Source organism: Blennius ocellaris (assembly GCF_963422515.1).
Source record: "Blennius ocellaris genome assembly, chromosome: 7".
Lineage (NCBI taxonomy): Eukaryota > Metazoa > Chordata > Actinopteri > Blenniiformes > Blenniidae > Blennius > Blennius ocellaris.
In genome coordinates this window covers 16,044,954-16,065,977 of record NC_137656.1, presented here as the reverse complement: position 1 = coordinate 16,065,977, position 21,024 = coordinate 16,044,954, and the positions used below count along the sequence as shown (strand labels likewise).

The 21,024-nt window shown below is 43.2% G+C and overlaps 1 protein-coding gene across 1 annotated transcript in view; it reads left to right on the top strand.

Moving 5' to 3' along the window:
* Nucleotides 1-484: 484 nt before the first annotated feature.
* fam222aa (family with sequence similarity 222 member Aa) overlaps nt 485-21,024 on the top strand; it is a gene marked incomplete at both ends in the record, with an annotated part of 45,091 nt that continues 24,551 nt past the window's right edge. Inside the window, 1 exon segment of the mRNA XM_080499145.1 lies at nt 485-576. Within this exon segment, the coding sequence (XP_080355271.1) occupies nt 485-576 (92 nt within the window).

Genomic DNA, 21,024 nt, shown 5'->3' with positions numbered 1-21,024 from the left:
CGTACTCTAATCAAACCACAGTAAACATGCCTTGAATGTTTGTTGAGTCATCTGCTTATCAGCTAATCAAATGGCTTATTTGCCTGCTTGCCTGGATGCCTCACTGGAGCACAACACAGCTCTGGTTGAGTATTTTCAATTAATTGTTCATCTGTTTGATTGACTCTGCAGTCACACAGTGTAGGTGATATGATTGAACTCCACAGGGTGTAATGTATGCCATATAAGCCACTGCAGCAATAAAAGGGACATGTGATTGAATTTAATACATTTAAGCCATTGACGAAGTCAGGCCTTCCATTGTTTGAGAGATTTTAACTCTTTGGAAGAATCTTTTCCTCTGTTTCATTGTTTGCCATGTTGGTGTATGACCACATAAAAGCCTTAGTGTGTATATACAGTGCATACCTGCTTTTCTGTGAAAGAACTAGCATGAAAGTGCAAGTCATAGAGAAATTTCAAAGGCAGAAGCCAGGACAGCGACATGGAGCTGCCAGGGATTGGTGAGCAATCAGATAGGGCAGAATTGATGACCTGGCTCAGGATGGATTTCTTGGAGCGGGCTGCCAGACCGAGGTAATACTTTCAGGCTCTTATCAGCACTGGCATAAGCTGAGTGCTGCATCACCCACTTCCCAGCGTCAGCTTATTATGAGAGTCCATGATGTGTGATTGCTTGTACTGCCTTTGTGTGTTCCAGGGTCTGTGTGCACTGGCAAGAAAAAGAGGAATACTAAGGGCCTTTTGTCAAAATAAACTGTCCACTTCCTTATTGTTGTAATGACATTTTGCAGGGGGGGAAAAATGGTGTTTTGCAAGGTTTCCTGACTCATATAAGCTGAAAATGTCAGTGACGGAATACTGCAAAGTTAAGTAGACAGCCACAGATATGTCACACACTTTGAAGTTTGTCTTCACAAAGTGTTTTCGTAACATTTGAGGCAGTTGGTAAACACAGCCTACACTGTCTGGATGTGAAAGATGAAAATGATTTGATGAAAAGGATCTGATAAGATGAAGAGTATCAGATGATGTCATATATCTAATATATTTGTCCTTGTTGATCTTGCGGCAAAGTTTAGATTTTTATAAAAAATAATTGTTCGTGTGTAATAGCTGTGTGGAAAATGTTTCTATTGGGGGTTTCAAAAAATGTTTTTAAAAATAAAGTTAAATAGCATTTTCAAGTCACCAATTCATAATCGGTGGATTCAAGTTTATTTTGGTTGTACTTTTTTGTTTTTTTGAAGTGTCAAACTTGAACTGGGAGCACTTCTGAAGTACCACATGTTCGAGTCCAGGTAGTCCTTTAAAAGATGATGAAACCCCCCCAAAAATAACAAAAACGACTATAATGGATAAAAGAGTGATTAATGCTCTTTATCTGCATTCTGCCATGACAATTTCTATGAATTTTTTTTTTCCCCTACCCCTTCGTTTTCTGTAATAAACAACGTGGTTTCAGACGCGTAGACGCCGAGCATCTCTATGGTAACAGTCTACAATTACCGATGATTGGCTGACCCGTGGGAATGTTTCTATTCCCCCCGCTCGCTGATTGGTCGGTGGGCGGTCCTCGCAGCCTGACAGTCTGCAGCGTTCCGGGTTATTGTCAGTCTCGGCAGCTCGGCAGAAGGGCAGGACCGCGTCCCGGAGCTGCCCGGAGTGGCTAGGCTCTTCATCCAGACCCAAAACACTTCGTATTTGGTTGACGTACCAAAGAGGGCTTCTTGGAGCTTTGCTGTCGGCGTTGCTCCACAATCTCAGCTGGAAATTTTGAATCTGAATCGGGAGGCAAGAGACACCGCGGAGAGGCTGCCGACAACCAGCGAGAAAGTGACGGACGGAACAGAGCCCTGCTGCTCACCGGGATTTTACATCGCATCGCATCAGTTTAGGATATTTCAGGCAGCTCTTTTTGGCCCTGTCTCCGTTCCTTTCAGGGTATCTCACACTTGTATTGCCTAAATAATAATAATAACATTTCAAATTTCCCGTCAGGTCACCGGCAGCGAGCAGGCGGACCACTTTAAACCCATGCGTAACAGCCGGGATTTTTGGAATTACCGTGTAGCTGTTCAGCCACCCAGCCTTTTCCAATAAGAGTTGCGTTATTTCGGATATCTCTCTTCAAGCGAGAGGAAGAAGAACTAGGACGCATCACTTTGTTTCGGAGGCGAAAGGCTGAAAACCCCCAGCGCACTTTGGTGCGCAATCCTTCCGAGGACGCTCCTGAAATTGCCGACCTGCGCTTTTGCCCTCGACACACACACAAAAAAAAAAAATTGGCAGCCGAGTCGAGAAAAAAAGGCAAAGCTTATTAACTTTGCATGCTAGAGGCTAGAGTGTGGAATCTAATTTGCAGGGTTACCGGTATATTTGCATACCATTGGAAGACGAGGATAAACTTAATCAACATTTGACATCGACAAAAGCAGCAGCTGGATTTTTTTTTTCGGGGGGAAACAGAATGCATCCTTTTTAATTTGGAACCGCAGCAGTATGAGGCAGATTGCTCAGTGAATGCTACAATCTGCATGGAGTTCTAGTTTGCACTACGGAGCAATTTATGGTAAATATATATTTTCCACATTATCTGCTACGTCTCACCGATTGTGAATGTTCCGGGTTGATTCTTTGTAACCAGTTAATTACGTCGGAGCCTCGGTGCGTCAATTTAAATGCCATTAATGAATTTCCTTTAAATGCTTTTTTTTTTTTAATTGCAGGGATGGTGCTCTTTCATAGATGTATCATATTCAAACAATTTGTTTTCGTACATGACCGACAATAAAAAGTATGGTCAAAAAAAAAAAAAAAAAAAAAACCCAAAACGGACTCGTTAGACAGCCGCCGCTGAATGGCTTTAGGAACTGCTTTGATGTGTAATATTGGGCTTTTCAAGTATAGGTAGCAATTAAAGTGTATTGTTGAGGGCAGCGCACCGCAGGCAACGCAGACAGGGGTGTGTTGCACGAGAAGAGTTGTGTCTCAGAGGCAAAAGGTGCGAATTTCTCATCTGTACGCCTCCGTGCGTCACTGCGTGTGGGGAGGGTAACTATAGTGTCTGCTGCAATTAGTGATGTTTCACCCTGGAGTGTTAATGATGTACAATCTGTTTTATAGTGCACCTGTATAGCGAGATGAGCTTTTATCTCGGAACTCGTAAAAATCTTGGAGACGTGTGCGTAAAACTTTTGTGCTTGGCGACGTGTGTGCGTGTGTGTGCGCGTGTGTGTGTGTGTGTGTGTGCGTGCTGCATTGTGGTCTGCGTATAATTTGTCATTGTCCTGAGAATTCTCCAGCAATGCACCCCCCCCCCCCACCCCCCACCCCCCTGCAACCAAAAACCTCGAATGCAGCCAAAATATTCTTATTTTCTCTGAATAAGTGGAATCCACATGAATATGAATGTGGGCTGATAAAGTTTTCGCTGTTCAACTGTTGTGAACTTTGAGCCTTATGGGTTGCTGAGGTTGCTTTGCAATATTTAACTTCATTGCTCACATTGCACATAAATGAGTCTCCACATTATGCTGACTGTGCAGTGCAAAAGCTGCACACAGTATGTTTTATCATTAGACTTCAAGCATCCTCAGAATTTATCTTTCTCACTGGCTCCAGTCATTCTCTCTCCAGCAGCCCCGCAGATAGGCAGCTTGCAGAATGTAATATGGGCCCCTACAGCAGGGCAGGCGCCCCCACAGTCAGGGCACCTGCCATAGAGCCTTCCTGGCTGTATTGAATAAAACATCCAGTGATGTATGAGGCAGGAGCTACACCCGAGGGGGCAGAACTGCCTCATTTACTTCCTCCACTCTGCGCCTATGACCTGCTGAGCAAATTGTGCTCATATTAGCTCTGCGGCTGCTCCTCACCTAAACAAATAGTCTTCCCAGCATAATGCTTGCCTTAACTCAACATGATGGTTGGACAAGGCAGGGGGAGAATGGAATGGCAGAAAAGCTTTAATATCTAGGTCACTGAATTACCTTTTGGAGCTTGTGGTTCCTGTTTTGCCTCTTTATGCTTTTTTTTTTTTTATTTGCTTGGTTTTTTATTCTTTTTTTTGTATCATTCTTCGGCGGTCCTACTGCAGCCTCAGGTCTCCACTCACACTTGTTTCTTCCCAGTTTCACCACATTTATTGTTGCACTCTACATTTCATTATTACTCTTATTTTATTACCGTTTTATTGTCATTATTATTTCATAGAAGATGTTGCCACTTTCTGGGTAGCAAACTTATTTTTATAATGTCCTTCAAACGCTGTTCTTACCAACAGTTTCTTCCTCACATTTACTAACTTCCGAAATAAAGAACACCTGGATTAAATTAGTAAAATTGAACCTGCTGCACTAATTTCAGCTGCTATTATTTGAGAGGTGGAGAACATTTTTGACACCCCATTAACAAAAATATTATGCTCAGAAATGCCTGACATTTGATCAATTTGCATCTCAAATTGCATATCAGTTTGATTGATTGATAGCATTTTGGCTCCTTACTGTATTCTTTGCTTATTAAAGTGCCTGCCTCAAGTGAATAAGGGAGCTCCACTCATGAATATCGTTAAAGTCGCTGAAGTTTAATTTCCTGCGCTGTGTATTAATCTTTTTTAATCCCTGCATGGTTTTATTGTCTCAACACCTACCCAGAGGCAGCGAAACCCATTTTGGCAGTTAAGATGACTAAAATTGTGTGTGTGTGTGTGTGTGTGTGTGTGTGTGTGTGTGTGTGTGTGTGTGTGTGTGTGTGTGTGTGTGTGTGTGTGTGTGTGTGTGTGTGTGTGTGTGTGTGTGTGTGTGTGTGTGTGTGTGTGTGTGTGCGGGAAGGAGCAGCTTTCTAGATGTTACCAAACCAACTCATTGTCCGGACACTCATTTTTAAAATATCACACTGTGGATGAAAATAATACTTCTGTCAGAGAAAAGAATAGACAGGATTTCTTCACGAGCTGAAATCATAGAAAAGCACTGAGCCTCTTGCCTGGAAACATCACTGGACATTTAAAGGACTGTGAATGTTTTCTCTCAAAGCCACGTCAGCTGCAGCTCATTAAGTACCTGATCAAAGTGTTTCATATCAGAAAAAAGTCTATAACCGTTCCTGTTTTAACACTTTTCATGCGCAACCAAGCAAAAGAGATGTGCCCTTTCTTGTACTTTGTAATTTTACATGATTTGAAATCAACTCTGTTGTCCCTGTAACTAGATTTGTCTTGCACATCAGTAACAGGGACGTGGTTGCGGAACATAAGAAAAAAGAACATAAAACAAGAGCAATACATGCAGATGACTGTAGAGGAACAAACAAACCCTCAGCCAGTCAGTTTGAATGAACTGAGGTGAAAGAGAGTCTCAGTTTGCAAAGGATGTGGTGGTTTTGATGTTATTTGATTGGCAACACTATGGGAATTGTTCTGTCCGTGTACGCAACAGTAAGTGTTTACACATGGTGCTGCAATGCATTATTGTTTTTGATATTGTTGCCGTGTTCAGTAGTGACTGATGACTATCAAACTGCAGACTTGGACTGTAACAATTTTAACCCTGAATGATTGACCCTCAGTTATTACCTGCTCTCACAATGTCAGGAAAGTAGCGGCCGTCTTCTCTCTGGTCTGTTGAAGTTTATTCAGTGTGGTGGTGAAATATTCAAATGCATGCCTCGAGATAATTCAGGCTTCTCTTTGGCCATATATAGTTTTCCCAGTTTTCCACATTTTATGAATTATATATAATAAAGACAAACCTGTTTAAGATACAGACCTTTTAGAATGTAATTTAGTCACACTGCTTGATATTTCATTTAATAAATACTTGACAGCAGATGACGACTCTTTTTATACCCTTTAATACATTTTTTTTTTGTAAAATTCACATTATTGGAAAATAAGAAAATTGTTTATGTACACTCGCTTGAGATGTTGCAGTAAATGGCTTACGATTTTAATACAGTGCTGTTTTTTTCTTCTTCTCCTGATGATATGCATTAGCATTTCGGTGTGTATGATTGCATACATGCACTCCCGCAGATTTTCTGATGAGCGGTAAATTAGTTAGTGAGTGTGCAGCAGTTTTCCCAGCATATTGGTAAATTGGTATTTAGTGGTAGTCAAAGGTTTACCTGACTACCTCAATGCTCATGAGACCTTGGCAGCTCCTCATCAGGGTTATCTGCAGCCACTTAGTGCATGACAGACAGCAATGATCCCCTGACCTCCTCCCTCTCTTCCCCCTGTCAGGCTGAATGGAAGTCACGTCTCGCCAGGCCTTGAGGTTAATGTATAGTCTTTCATTTGGAAAGGGTAGGAGCAGCTCGTCCACATTTTCTGTGTGAAAATGCTCTGGCACATGCAAAATGTAATCAACAGGAACTGTGCAGTTCGTATGTGCTTAATGAGGACTTCAGGAAGGCCCTGGGTGTTGCACGTTTTATACTTTGCTGCATAAGCCAGTCAGAAAAAGTGAGGTTAGTCATGCTCCTTCCAAAGAGTTCTTGGGGGAAGAAAGAGAATAAAGCAAATCTGACAAGCTCTCCAACAGCGAATTTGCTCTCCTTAAAAACAATGCCGCTCTTGCCTTCCTCATGGTCACATTGATTTGTTCTGGGTGACAGTGCAGGCTGCTGTGAAATCACCCCAGCGCCATTGATCTCAAGGAGAAGAGGAGGAGAGGGAACGAAAGCCTGGCGACAGAGAGCAACATGGGAAAATCCTCCGTGTGCCCTCTACAACCTTAACCAGTAATAAAATGAAGGCCCTGGTTACTATCAGATCAGCCCCCGCTGTACTCCTTCAGCCACTGTATCGCAGTGGAGTCGCTGCTTTGATTTGTTTTGGAGGCCCGTACATGCTGTTTGATTTGCTATTGTGCCTCGCCATGTTTCACATTATCAGCTGAACTCTTTATTGCCACTGTTTTCCATGCCAGAAGCAAGGCTGTTTTTATCTCATGCAGGCCTCTGATTAATCTCCCCCTCTATGCTGGTGTACTTTAATCTTGAATGGGAGATATCTGATTCTCCTCGGCTATTGAGGAAGATCAAACTTTAATGGAACAAGGAACCGCACATCATCCTAATCTCCATCTCCCTGCATTTTGGTTGACTGCTCTCCCTTGGGCTTTGTAGCTTTCCGCAGAAGCAGGAAATACATCAGACAGATAAAATGTTTTCCCTTCATGCTTTGGTAATTTATTCCCTGTTGACAATGGCCACCACTTTACATTTCTGCTGTTTGATTACCTGGTTGAAGGGATTGCCGGTAAAGGTGGGGACATTGATTGACGCTTGCAAATGGCTGTCCTGAATGACCTAAATGTGTGCAACTTTTCCAGGGGCTTTAATTAGGGTTTCTTTACAGTTCACTCTCTCCATGGGTAAATGTGCTAGTCCTTTCTCTGTGTATTGACTTTTGAGAGAAGAGGGCATGTGTAGCCCGGGGAGTGATGCGTCAGCTGCATGTATCAATGGTTTTGATTATACTACAGTCATTTCAGGAATTAGCTATTGACCGCTGTTTTGTCCATTCACTTCCTCCATATCACTGAGTAACGGTACACATTATGCTGACCAGCATCCGGACTGTGACGGGCTCGATGCACATTGTTGCAAATGGATAACGGTTATGGGGTGTCACACCTCCCACAGACGGTTTGTGTCTGTGACAAAAAGAGGCTATTACCCAATTCTAAGGCGGTTGCTGTAAGGTAATGAAATTTCCACTGACTGGAGAAAACAATGTTGTCTGGTCTGGGCTGTAATTGCAGAAGCCACCTCGCCATTTTCCTGACTTCAGTGTGAATACAACACGATTTAATAAAACTCTGGAGATTTTTATCATTTATTGCCAGGCCTGGCAGCTGCATCAGGGAGCCGAGGCTTGCTCAGATAAAACTCATTCAATTTACTTGTTGAATTTTAACCAAGCTCGAGACCATTTACAAGAGAGAAGGCATATGACCCACAGGGACATGTTTATGGGTTTGGATATGGCTAATGCATGCCAGCCATACTGTGAATGTAAAGCTACTTTTTCCCCTAATCTAAATGGAGGTGGGTCCTGGAATTTCTGTCATTTTCTCCAATGTTATTATTTGTGTCAAGAAGGGGTTGAAAATCCTTAGGATATTAGGCCCTGAGGCCAGAAAGCTTCTGGTTGCCTGTTTCTCCTCACATACAAAAACATAGGAACATTGACATGAGGACATGTATGGACGCACACATTGAAAGAAACACACACACACATACACACACACACTCCCAACCCTGTTTTATTACCTCCTGCCTGCTGCTGGAATTGCTTTCCTCCCTCGAGTGAGCCAGGCAAAGCCGGCTTTATTGTGTTAACCTATTTGTGTGTCAAGAGCGATTGCAGCGTTCTTTATCTCTGTTTGTATTCGGACGGGGAGATGGCAGAGAGAGGGAGGGAGAGAGAGAGAGGCAAGAAGGGAGGCTTTTTGTGTGTGTGTGTGTGTGTGTGTGTGTGTGTGTGTGTGTGTGTGTGTGTGTGTGTGTGTGTGTGTGTGTGTGTGTGTGTGTGTGTGTGTGTGTGTGTGTGTGTGTGTGTGTGTGTGTGTGTGTGTGTGTGTGTGTGTGTGTGTGTGTGTGTGTGGATTGCTGCACAGGAGCCAGGCGAACCACTGGAGTTAGACGGATGGCTGGTCACCTCGCTCCACTCTGGAGGATAATGACTGGTTGCTTAGCAATGACCCACCCCCAAGTCTTTTCAGAGTTGCATCCACAGTCACTTTTTCATTTAAAAGATTTAATGCAAAATTGTAATGGGGCTCTTCATTTATTTAGCAGAGTCGGATGATCTGAAATTACAGATTTCTGTTGCAACTTATCAAGTCTTGCTTTTTGTGGAATACAGTAGTGTGTGTGTGCTGGCGTATATACATGCAGATGTATATATGTGGTGGTGGAGTTTGACTGGGATTGTGACCTGGCCAATACTATATTTCCTACCGGAGAGCTGCGGCTGTGCAACCTTTGACCCAAGTAATGCTGCAGCAGCAACATTGCACTTAGATGTACGAGCACAAACACACACATTCTCATATTCATGGCTTTTGATGGGCGACCAGAGGCTATAAGTGCTGCTTCTTGTGAGCTCTTAGTTTTATTAACATTTTTATTGAGTTGAACAAATTGCTGACCTTTTGTGGCATAATGAATAGCCCAACCTGCTTAAGACAAATTTGAGTTTTGGCAGAAGTGACTGGAATCAATCCAAGCTGTTTAATTCATGATTTGCTGCGTGTTTATTCAGCAGGTGACAACATTTAATACTGCTGAGTGTTTTCAGCTCTTTTACAACCGTCTCCCTCTCTTTTTTCCCCAACTTCTCGATCGGGAAGCATATCTGAAACACATTGAGTGAAACCTGCAGTTTTCACTTGCAGGTCTGTGTAATTGTAGGTAACTGTGTTTTTAAGTGGCAGAATAAAGGTACAATATCTGAACATGACCCCAATTTAAACTGCCTTTCATCACCAGCAGCCACTGATGCTGGCACAAAGTCCAGAGTTGTTTTAATGCTTAGCCAATTATCCCCACTGCTTTTGAAAATGTTTTTTTTTTCCCTTTTCCCTTTTATGAAAGTGAAAAATTAATTTAAAATTCTCTGTGAAGATCATATTAAACTTTTACTTGTTTATGATGATAAAATGTCATAGCTACTAAAACAGACCTTTTGGATCACATTAAATGTTTTGACTTTTTGGATAGACAAATTATAATTACCATTTACCAAAAAAAAAAATCACTTTCTTGTTGGAGCTTCTTTAAAGAGCGTCAGCCGCTCCTGATAGTGGCCCATCTGTGCTCCCTTTCCGTATCGTTTTCAACGCCATCTTTATCTTTATCTTTATGTTTATCAGTGCTTATGCACCACTGCTAAAGTTGACAGCTTTGCATGTCCTGGGAACTTCATACAGATAAACTAAACATACATCACTGCACCGCCCAACCCCCCCCCCCCCCCCCCCCCCCACCATCATCTCGGAGGCATGCTTCTGTGGCTACGTATATAGGAACAGCTGTCCAGCTGTCACAGCAGCCAGCTAGTCAGTCGCTCTCCAAGGCAACATCTGCACAGACTCAACGCACAAGGGCAGCCTGCCATTCCCTTCTTGTCCCCGAAGACCGTGGAAGTGTGTCAGGCCTTTTGGCTACGCATTACCACTGACCACATCAACCGTATCACTGAGTCTTGATTGAATGTTATCTGCTCCTGTGCCACTTAAATTGGCTCTGCCAGGCATCAAATTGTTATATTTTGTCACAAACTTCAATCTGACAGTTCTTTAAAAAAAACAACAAAAAAAAACAAGCGACTGCGCAGCTGAAAAACCACATCGCATTATTGTATCCATTAATAGTCATCTGCCTCTGCATGGAGACGTGCATGCATGTGTGTGCGCGCGCACGTGTGTGTAAACAAAATCCCAGCGAGCAAGGTGCAATGGCCTGGAACTGACGAGAACCCACTGGGAAAGTCTCTCCTTGATGTGCCCCCCCCCCCCCGCCGCTCCCCCTCCCTTTGCCTCTTCCTCCTCGCAGCGGAGTGACGAGGGGGGGGGGGGGAACAGAACCATGTGAGCGGGGAGTTGAGCAGAGCTGCGGTCCCCTCTGTCAGCCACAAACTAGGATCAGGAAGATCGCATGGGACTCTCTCCTGGGATGAGCAAAGGGAAGCAGGGAAAAAAGCAGCTGTTTAGTGTTTTTCTCTCACTTCTTCACCAGCTCACTTGGGTTTTCCTCCCGCTCTGTCAGCTTCTCTGAGGCTGTCATTAGATCTGCCACAAATATATGAGATTACATTTCAAACGGGTTTCACTTCATTTGAGGGCAGAAGAGGCACAATGTGGAGAGAAACGCGTACATCACAGGTCATTAGTTTGACCATGGACGTTTCAGCAATGTGATGATGCACGTCAGCCATTAGACGACTGAGCACCCCCGATGTGTCCCTTTATTGATGGAAGTGCTGCGATTGTCACTGGAGACTAAGTTGAGGTGAAGATTTGCTCTCTGAACATGTATAGATCAGTCACATACCTCCTCTAGGATGTTTTTGGAACTGGTGGAGGATTTGATTTCTTTATCAGTCCTCTTGATAACTGTGGGCCTCTCAGGCATACTGTGCTTCTCCCCACAGACAGCTGCAGAGTCATACAGGCTGTGGGCGAAGTTTGATGGATCCTGTTTACTGGAGCTGAGAGAATGGCTGGGTATCTCAAATTAAGTGTCACTTAAAGCTTGTCTTTTAGTCAGCTTTCCATTTTGTTCCCCCATCTCTAGTGGCAGCACTGTACTGCCAATTGTAACAGGGATTGAGAGGAAGACATTTGGTGATTACACATTCTGTCATGATTGAGGGGTGAAGCCTGCAACTTGATGCAAAACCAAATTCCATATGGCTGTGGTAAAATCTCTGCACCCATAGTGAGTAACTCTCAAACAGCCCCTGTCCCGATGACAGCAAAATCGCCTGCTCATGACTTATCGTTTTATCATTCAAATTTTCCCCATTGATGCTTGCTGCTGTGATTGACAGCTGGGCTTGAAAGCCACAGCTATCTCAATTGAGCTGCGGCAGCCAGTTGGTAACCGTGACAATGGTCTCTCCTCTTTGCCTTGTTTTCACACATTTTCTGCTGTCACAGAAACCTCACTGATTGCTTCTCTGCCAAGACAGCATCCTATTAATCTTTTAAATAAGGGCCACAGCTCAGCAGTATTGTTTGCAGAAAACCAAAAGGACCTTGTGAGACCACACTGAATAGGAAAAAAAAAATGGGCAACTGAGGCTGAATCTGTCTCATTGTGGCAGGAAAGCTGAACCTCCTTAAAACCAACACTATTAGCAATCTAATAGCTGCAGTGGAGATAGATGATGTTGAAGCCTGACTATAGCGTGCACTCTCTGGACCCACCTGATAACTTTGTGGGCTCTGTTGTCTTCTGCTGCTTTCAGCTTTGCTCTCCAGGTGCGTACTGTGCTTTCATCTGCATCAGGGCACTCTGAATAAAAGCCTCTGTGTTTATGGCCATTTTCTCCCTCTGTGTACTTATTGATCCCATCAGCTTGGTTGGAATAGGCTTTATTTTTTTTCAATTCTGGGTTCAAATAGCATAACGTAGACATATTGAGAAATGGCAAACCATTGATGTATTGTGACGTGACCTCGAGAAGGTAGAATAACGGTTCAAGCTTTTGTGCCACTATACTTAACCGACAATTTGTTTGAAGGAGACACACGTAAACGAAATAATGTTGTCCTTGCGATGTATGTTTCCTACAACCCCGAGGAGTGATTCTCACGTCTGTCTTGAATGAGGCTTTCTGCACCCTGGTTTTGTGGACTAGGCTCTCTGTGTTTAATTAGGTGTGATTTGTGAACATTTCCCGAGTGGTTGGAAGTCTGTTTTGAGTCTCTGTACTTTCTTGTCAAGTGGGTGTTAATAGAGAATTGCTGCAATGCTCCTGACACCCTCTGCTCTGTAATGAGTGTCTTCCTTTGCAAAATAGCCCCATTAACTAAACCTTTCAAGGATAAGGAACATGTGGCAGCAGTATTTGGCATTTCAGTGGCAGGAGTGTTTATGCCTTATAAACATGCTGAAGTTATGGGATCATTGCATTCTCTCCTCGTCTCCTCTCTGGCTTCGCTCAGGAAACCCAGTGAAGCAGTTCAACCTATGACTAATTGACTCCCAGGTCAGAAGAACCACATCATAGCAAGACTGCTGGTCAGTGGAAATGGGTGTATATTTCCCTACGACTGCTTAGTGATCATCTGTGTTGTCACGCACCCATGCACGCAAGCACATATGAGCAATTGAGCATGTAGCTATTCATAGACTTTTATTCTCTCTGGCTGAACGTTGCTCTTCTATTCTTAAAAGAAAAAAAAAATCGATCCATTCTTCACAATTACTGAACAAATCAACATCACTGTTCATATGGGCTTCAGTCTTGATGGATTTTTTTTTTTTTTTTTTATCTCATCTGACGCAGACAACTACTGAGCATTTGAATAGTAATACAAGTTCAAATGAAGCATTTGTTTTTTGATTATGCACTTTAAGAAGTAGAAAGAGCTGTGACCGAACATTGCAATACTGTATACTCAGTATTGCATCTTTTTTTTGTATTCTTTTAATGGCCTCAAGAAACTTTAATTGTTTTTGCAGTGGTAAAGGTTTTCTCTCTTTCTGTGTATATTGCATTATTGCAGTGTTTTTCAACCAACAATGAAGCTCAGTGTGTTTTTTGTGTGGCTCTTTGGGAGAAAAAAAGAGTGCATTTCACAAACAGTTGGTCCTGGAAAAGTGCGTTAAACTGTGAATCTGTGTTTCCTCTGAACATGCAAATGTGTGTGTGTGCAGGGATGTGTTTTTGTTCTTGTTTGCAGGTTAAACACAAACACTTCTGTCCCAGATTCACACACAATCCCCTTCCACCTGAGTTTGATCACCGGCAGCCAGCTCAAGCGCCTTGCTCGCTGCCACAAGCCTCCTCCCCTCTTTCCCTTCATCCAAGAAAGATTTTCTCAGTTCCTCCGGTTTCAAAGTGCTTGCATAGCTGGACTGTGTCAAAGCATGCCCCTCTTCCCTGACCCCTCCTCCAAGAGACAGCACTCTTGACCTGCTGCCCCATTGTTTTCAGTGGGGATGGATGGGGAGGCGCCTCTGTCGGCGCGATCCTTCACTCAATAGCCACTCCATCTGTTGACTGCATGACTCTGGGTTACAAGCGGGGATTTTGCTCCGTCTGTGCAGGGTGTGAAAGGAACTATCTCAGGGGGCTTCCTGAATAGGGTTTTAAAACTGCAGTAGACGGGTGTTACGATGCCCCTCACACACCCACCCTCCTCCCCTCCACCCATCATCAGCCCCACGCAGCCGGCTGGGTGTGTGCAGGATGAGAGGCCTTCATTGTGCCTGTTCACAGGCCCCTAGGCAACAGGGTCACCTTGTCCCCAAACAAATGCTGCCCTCAGTGGGATTGTTGGCTGCGTGTGTGTGTGTGCATGTGTGTGTGTGTGTGAAGGGGGTATTTGGGTATTTGCGGATAAGAATGCATCATCAGGAAGAGGGCAGAGGCCTTGGCTGCGAGGACATTTATCTAACATCGCTGCCTTTCACATCAAGACCTATTCACTGCAACCCGTCTGCATCAGGCTTTCAAAGGGCATCACATGCAGAGAAACACTTTGGACTGCTTTGCAGGTCAAACTGTTCTCGATGAGCATTTAGTGCAACAAAGCTGCTGATGTAATTTTCTACTCCTCTTATATATTCAGCTTAGAGTGAAACAGAAAGCATTTGAAAAACATTATTCGTGTTTTGTCTCTCGTGAATTTGAGATCCTGTCTCTTGAAGCGGTGGCAGAGTGCAGCTTTGCGCTTTTGAGGCTGGTCTATTTTGTGGTTCATCCCCTTTAACAGATAGTATTTCTGAACAAAAATGAAATCTGTGGCTGTTTTTACAACTGGTTCACCTACAGTAATTAATGTTGAAATTGCAGTGTGCCAGACATTTCTGCGGCGGTCCTCTGTCTGTCTGCGTGGGAGGTGTTATTTGGCATTTCCTCTTAAGTGAAAAGAAGCAAGATCCTGCCCTCTGGGATCCTTTTATTTCTTCTAACTAAAATTCCCATCAAAAATCCAATTGCAATTCTTTGAGTTTCTTGATGCTTTTTTTTTCTTGCAGTACAAATCCCAAATAGATGTACACATTCATCATGTCAAGACTTCCATAATGCTTTGTCTTTTTTTTTTTGTTTAGGTTTGCTTTGGACAGTGTAAATACACCAGCTTTAATTCAGTAACCTATCTCCTTTGTTTGCATTTAATGGGAGGGAGGGAGAGAAGGAGAGAGGGAGGTTTTGGCGACTGAGCTGTCACAGGATGTCCACAACACATTTTTAGTCAAGTAAAGATCAATGACATACTTCTTCTGTCCTTTTCATACATTTCACCTTCTTCTTTAAAAAAAAAAAAAAAGCCATGGGAAGCAACAGTATCGTACAGAGAGGACGATGCAAGGTTTGGCCATGGAGTCCCATCTCACCAGTTGTGACATAGTTAAACGTTGGTGTGGGGGGTTGTTGAGTGGAATGAGTGGAGGTAGAAAACTGCAGTGGCAGCAGAATGAATAAATTGAAAAATTCTCTCATTGTAAATTGTCTATCGCTCGTGACAAACGATCTGATAGGCGTGCGGCCTGGGTTTCCAACGCATCCGTCCCAATAGAGCTGTGAATAACTGGTCTATCTCCACACTGCTTAGCACTGGCCCCACACTTAATAATTCATACAGTGTGAAATATTTTCCCCGGTATAGATATGCCAAAGAGCTGCCGCCAGCAGGCGGGGGCGGCGAGGAGGGTGTCCCTGCGGTGCTAATTTGGGGGATGGTGACGTGCATAGATTTCTAAGGGGGCTCGAGTTTAAAGGAGATGCCTCAGACACATTTGCCCTCCTGTATGCTCTGTCTGTTATTGGAAAGAGCCAAGATGGAGATGCAGAGAACGAGAGAGTACAGATGACATTTAACTCATGGCTGATCTCCCTGAAACTGCGAACAGTGAGGGGAAATACATTTTCATTTACGTTACACTGAACACACTTATCAGTGACAGTGGGGCCAAAAGAAAGCCATAAACCTCCTAATTAGTTTTTGCTGTTTGCCCTGGTGGGGAATGCTGTGGCCACAGTTTTCATCAGTGGCAGCAGGTGTCCGTAAACACCTGGTTTGTGTCTCTTATTTCCATCAGGTGACTATTCTTGTGTCAGTTTCCTTCCCGAGCTCAGCAGCCAAAAGCAACTTTCATGGTCCCTGACCTTATTGTCCTCTTCTTTCAGAGCTCACACAACCTCTTTCTCCCCGACAGTGACACCAAAGCTATAATGGCCTTGCCCATATGCTCATGCATGAGCACCTATATTTGAAAGTGTTGTATGGCTTTGTGTGTCGTTTTTGTGCATTTTGTGTGTTCTACTGCTCAGTCCTGTGCAAACTGGGTTTTTATGGTCCGCATTCAGGCCCTGATACCAATTATGCAAACTATTAAAAAATTTAAGGAGGACAGTCTTTTATAATTTAATCCTAAAGTAATAGATTCTATTAAAAATGCATGAGAGGAGTTTTATAGATGGAGCTAGAATTAGTGTCTATCAAAGACTCCAGTCAAGGATGCAGGGGGAATGGGCAGCAGGAATGGCGGTATTGCCTCATTATTCAAATAGGATATGATTACCATAGAGCAGTGGTCCCTCAGAGCTAAAGCAAAGCCTGCTGGCCACTGTGATCACGAACAGGAGGAGTCCAGTAGGGTTCCTTAGAGGAGGATCGCCACTTTTCTGGTGAAATGAGCTTTGGTTCAGATTTCTCCTTTTAACATTCACATATGGGATGGAAAGTGATGTGTGATTTGCTGTGATTTAAAACTGAAATGCTCCTCTTGGCTTTTCCTCACTGTTGTTTCTTGTCCTTGCTCAAGGCACGTTGAAGGTGCTCAAGCATGAAAACAGGAAGCTTGCGGTGTTGTAACTTAATGGCTTACACTGCCAGCAAGAAGCAGACCTTTTACTGGCCTCGGTGCTCCTTGGTTTATTACTGAGCTTCCTGAACAGGTGAAAAGCAAAGCGAAGAAGGCTCTGTTTGAGTTCAAACAATATATGCGGTGGTTGAAACAAAGCAACCGCATTTGCACTGTTTACGGCTTCAGAACCGTCTTTTCAGTCATTCGCTTCTCCGCTATATCCTCCCTCTGCAGGAGAACAAGCAAAACAGTTTTTCTGCATCACCAGTTTTATGGAGCACAGATAGCAGTTGAATTTCACCGTGTTGTTATTGCGATTTGCTTCAATAATTACAGGTAGAGAAAAGCTGTGATTCAGATACCCTAACTGCTCTCTGAAAAGCCTTTGTGGTTATTAATGTGCTGCAAGAAGTGGATTGAAAAAGCCAATAAAAATTGGAATCCTCGTGAAGCTTATATGGATTTGAAGTTCTGCCTCAGAGGTAAATTCCTTGCTTTTTTGATGTAATGGTTGCCTGTTTATGGAATAAATCCAATGAGCTTAATCGATCATCTCCGTGGAAAGGTCAAGTGGAGAAGCGCTGGTGTTTGAAGTGCTTATCCCATGGAGGAGGGCCAGAAATGTGACACCTCCTTATGAGTGGGCGGAGGCGGGCAGATTAGTGACGGACAGGGTGGCCCAGGGGGATGATTTAGTGAGAATCAACTCTAAATACTCTGTGTATATCAGAGAGAGAGATAAAATAAGCTTCCCTTTCACATTCTCTATTTTTTAACAGGGAAGCATATTAGTAGATTAAAAACAAAATTCCCCCTCAAAAAATGGAGGGGACAATTGAAAACAAGCAGGGTCACAGCGCACAGTGAGAGGTGAAAAAAGGCTTTGGATTCAACCTCCTGTCCACGCTTTATGTTTAATGTTGCTTGAAGTTACCAGTTGGTTTCATCCCACTGCAGTCTAATCTAATCTGGAGTGGGTGGCTTTGGGCAGCATCTGTGCTCCGAGTTGAAATAGGGCTTTCTCTCAGCCTAATCCTCTATCCAGGGATCACTCAGTAGGGTGAAGACAATTACCAGCCTGCTTTCTCATGCTAATGGAATCTCTAACTAGATCTTACAGAAAGAGGAAAAAATAGATGGAGGAAGAGGAGAAGCAGGGGACAATGGTGCAGAAAGATGACCCAACTAAAATGGGTTTTTAGATTACTGATTAATTATTGATAAAGACCCAGTTGAAAGGCCTAAGGTCAGGATTTTGAGAGCTTTTTTTTTTTTTTAAGAAAGGAGAGAGATTATCCAGTTATTTTGGTGTGAGTTGGGGATGCTGGGTCAGAAAGTTGCTGAGACAGGACTGATGTCACGGACATATCAGCAGCAGCTGTTTGCCAGGTAGTCTGCCTTTCACCTTTTTTATCACCTGCCTCCAGCAAGGTGTCTGGAGTGGTTTTAAATTGCATTAATATGCAGGAATTTATAGATTGCCTCCCTTGGCATTTCTGCAAGGAGGGGAAGCGGTATTACAGTCTCCATCTGCACTAATTACTGGGTCTTGGCAGTGTTACCTGTCTCTTGTGAAGGACAAACCAAGGCACTGAGCAGTAACACGCAGAGCAGAAGGAGCTCATCTGCTGGGGAGTCTTCAAGAAGTGGAATGTCTCCGGGGCCTTTTTACTCTGATATGTTTGATGTGTTGGGAGCCTTGACTACTACCATAAAAAAGATCTCTGCCAGCAACATCAATAAACGAAACGACTCCGGCCAACTTCCTTCATCTGGAGCTGAGAGAGAAAAGCCAACCAGCTTTTCACATAGTTTTAGGGATAGTTTAGTGCTGATGCAAATGGTTGTAGGTAATTCCCATTGTGTGTCACCTAATAATCCTGATGGAGCTCTAAAGTGGCAGTCTCCAGTGTGTCAGAAGAAGTCATGGCAGCTCAGGGATAGCCGTGTACTCCTTAATAGTGTGCTGAAATCTAAAACAGAAAGCGAGTTAATTAGTCTTTCAAATAAATTACATTGCCATTAAAATGTATCAGCAATTGTTTGAAGCCAGGAGATAATCAGTCTACGCCTATGCTGTTATCTCTTCAATGACCTTGCCTCTCCGTTCTTTCTCTGGCTCGTCAACCCGCTGAAAACATGAACCCATATCTTGTAGCATTTTTCATGTGAAGCGTCTGTAGTTTCAAATCATTACAAAACTGCCCACTTTCCACCTTCCTTGATCCCTGACTCCCAACGCCTTCAACACCTTGCCTGTGAAAACAGCATGGAGATCAGTCCTATAACTCTTTGCACCTCAGGTAGCTCACTCACTGCCAGCCTGCCAGGTTTCAGCATCAAATCTGCATGTGGTAATTCCTCGGCTTGCTGTGGGTTTCTCAGATTTCTGTATTTGTCTGTCAGCCTGTCAGAGAGACTTCTTGGACCGCTGCTGCACCAACATCTTGCTGATGTTTGCGCCATCTGTGCCTTTAGCCAGCAGGTGATTACCAACCGCAGGCTCACCTCCCACTCTGTCCAATTGGATTCCCTTTGCTGGCACGGCCAGGTCCGGCTTCAAGAGGGAGAAAGATGACAACAGCTGGATGGCAAACATTATGGAGTAAAAGCAAAGGCTGCTGAGTCTCTGTGACAGAAACTGCAGAGAGGAGGAAATGTGCGTTTAAAAAAAAAAAAAAAAAAAAAAAAGCCAGTTTCCTTTCCCAGCTAGCTTAGCTGAGAGCACTTGTGTCATCCTCTCTTTTTTAGTCCTTAATATCCAGCAGAGCAAAAATGGCTTTGTCACACTTGAGATACATCAAATGAGATCAGTGTCAACATTTCTACGGTGCACTATTTGATTGCCTTGTGGGCTTCACAACACACTAATGTTATGCATGACTGAGTATTGGATCTGTGACACCCTCCAGAGAAAGACTGCGCTGTCCTGTGGACCATGGGAATTGGGGTCACCTTAAGTTCTGTAGAGATCAGTGTTTGGAGTGAAAAAAAAAGCAAGTGAAAAAAGAAAATCACATTGTTTGAATTTAATTATGTTATATTGATTTATTGAACACTCATTAATAGGCATACATTTCGAGGCAGGGCTGGACCATTTTGCGTTAAGGTTTTTCCCTCTCTCTTTCTTCCCTCCCTCACTCCTCTGTTTTCATCATAAATTGACATAAGCCTTTCTTTGAAGTTCAGGAGCCAGGCTGAGGAATGACAGCACGACAAACAATGAACAAAACACAAAAAAACAGACAATGTTTGAATATTCAAGGGAGCACATGGGTAGAGGGGGGGAAAAAAGGAACCCTTGTTTTATTGTTGTGTTAAGCTCTGAATGGACCTGTCTGAGACAATAAAGAATTGTGTCACGTTTGGATAAGAAATTTTGCAACATCAACAATGCTTTACAAATGGTGTGTAAGAGGGTACACAGAGGAAACATAAATCCCAGTGTGATTTATGTTTGTCAATGTTTCCCAATGAAGCTGAATCTGCATTCAAAATCATAAAAAAAGAGCTGTTGGTTTTTGCGGTTTTTCGAGTATTATGTCGTTTGTAAGTGATTTCAGTCCATTTTAGTTACTTATACATTTATTTACTGTTTGCTTTAATGCTCTTTACCAGGTGTTTTATGATCAGCTGGTGTATCTCTGATCAACAGTTCAATGTGAAACTCACAATTGCGAATTAGTGTTTGTATGGAAGGCAGCAAGTGATGCTCTTACCCTGTAGAACAGTACAACAAAGACTCAGGCAATAAGAAGAGTTTCCCCTGTGGTTTGTCTGAGCGTCTTAAGCCACATTCTCATTGCTCAAACTCCCTTGCCTGCATGAGAGAAGCACAGCATCTCAGTCGTGTTGTAAGACTGTATTGTTATCCTCTGATAGAACTGAGCAGATTTTTCTAAAGGGGTCAATTCTCCATAGTGTGATATTAGAAGTGTGTGTAAGACCTTAGGTCGCAGCTTTGTCAATCCAAATTCAAAATATACAAATGCAGCATTTTTCTGTCATGAGCTGGGGTTTTTGTTTGTTAAAGTTATGCTAACCGCTCAAGTTTATAATATAAATACATGTAAAGAAATTATTTTATTTTTTTTAGATGATTTCCATTTCCCTAATAGTTTTCTGATTAAGATTTAGAGAAATGCTTAATAGATGGTACTGTTACCTCTGACTTTGCTCTTATGTCATAGCAGAAAGTTCCTTAACTCGGTTATGAGCAGTGTCCCTAAACTGCTGAGTAATCCACTGATGTGCTCAGGTGATGTGAAGGTCAGGCTGATCAAGCTAAGCTCACTATAACTGCCGCACAGCGCTCACCTTTCAAAGTGGGCTATTAAAAATAGCAGTGTGTAAAGACACGTAACGTTTGGTCAATCCCACCAAATACTGCAGCGAAGACACCAGTTCTAACAGTGACCAGACTTTTGTATTTCATTTCACTGTCCATGCAACGGTAGCTTGAGT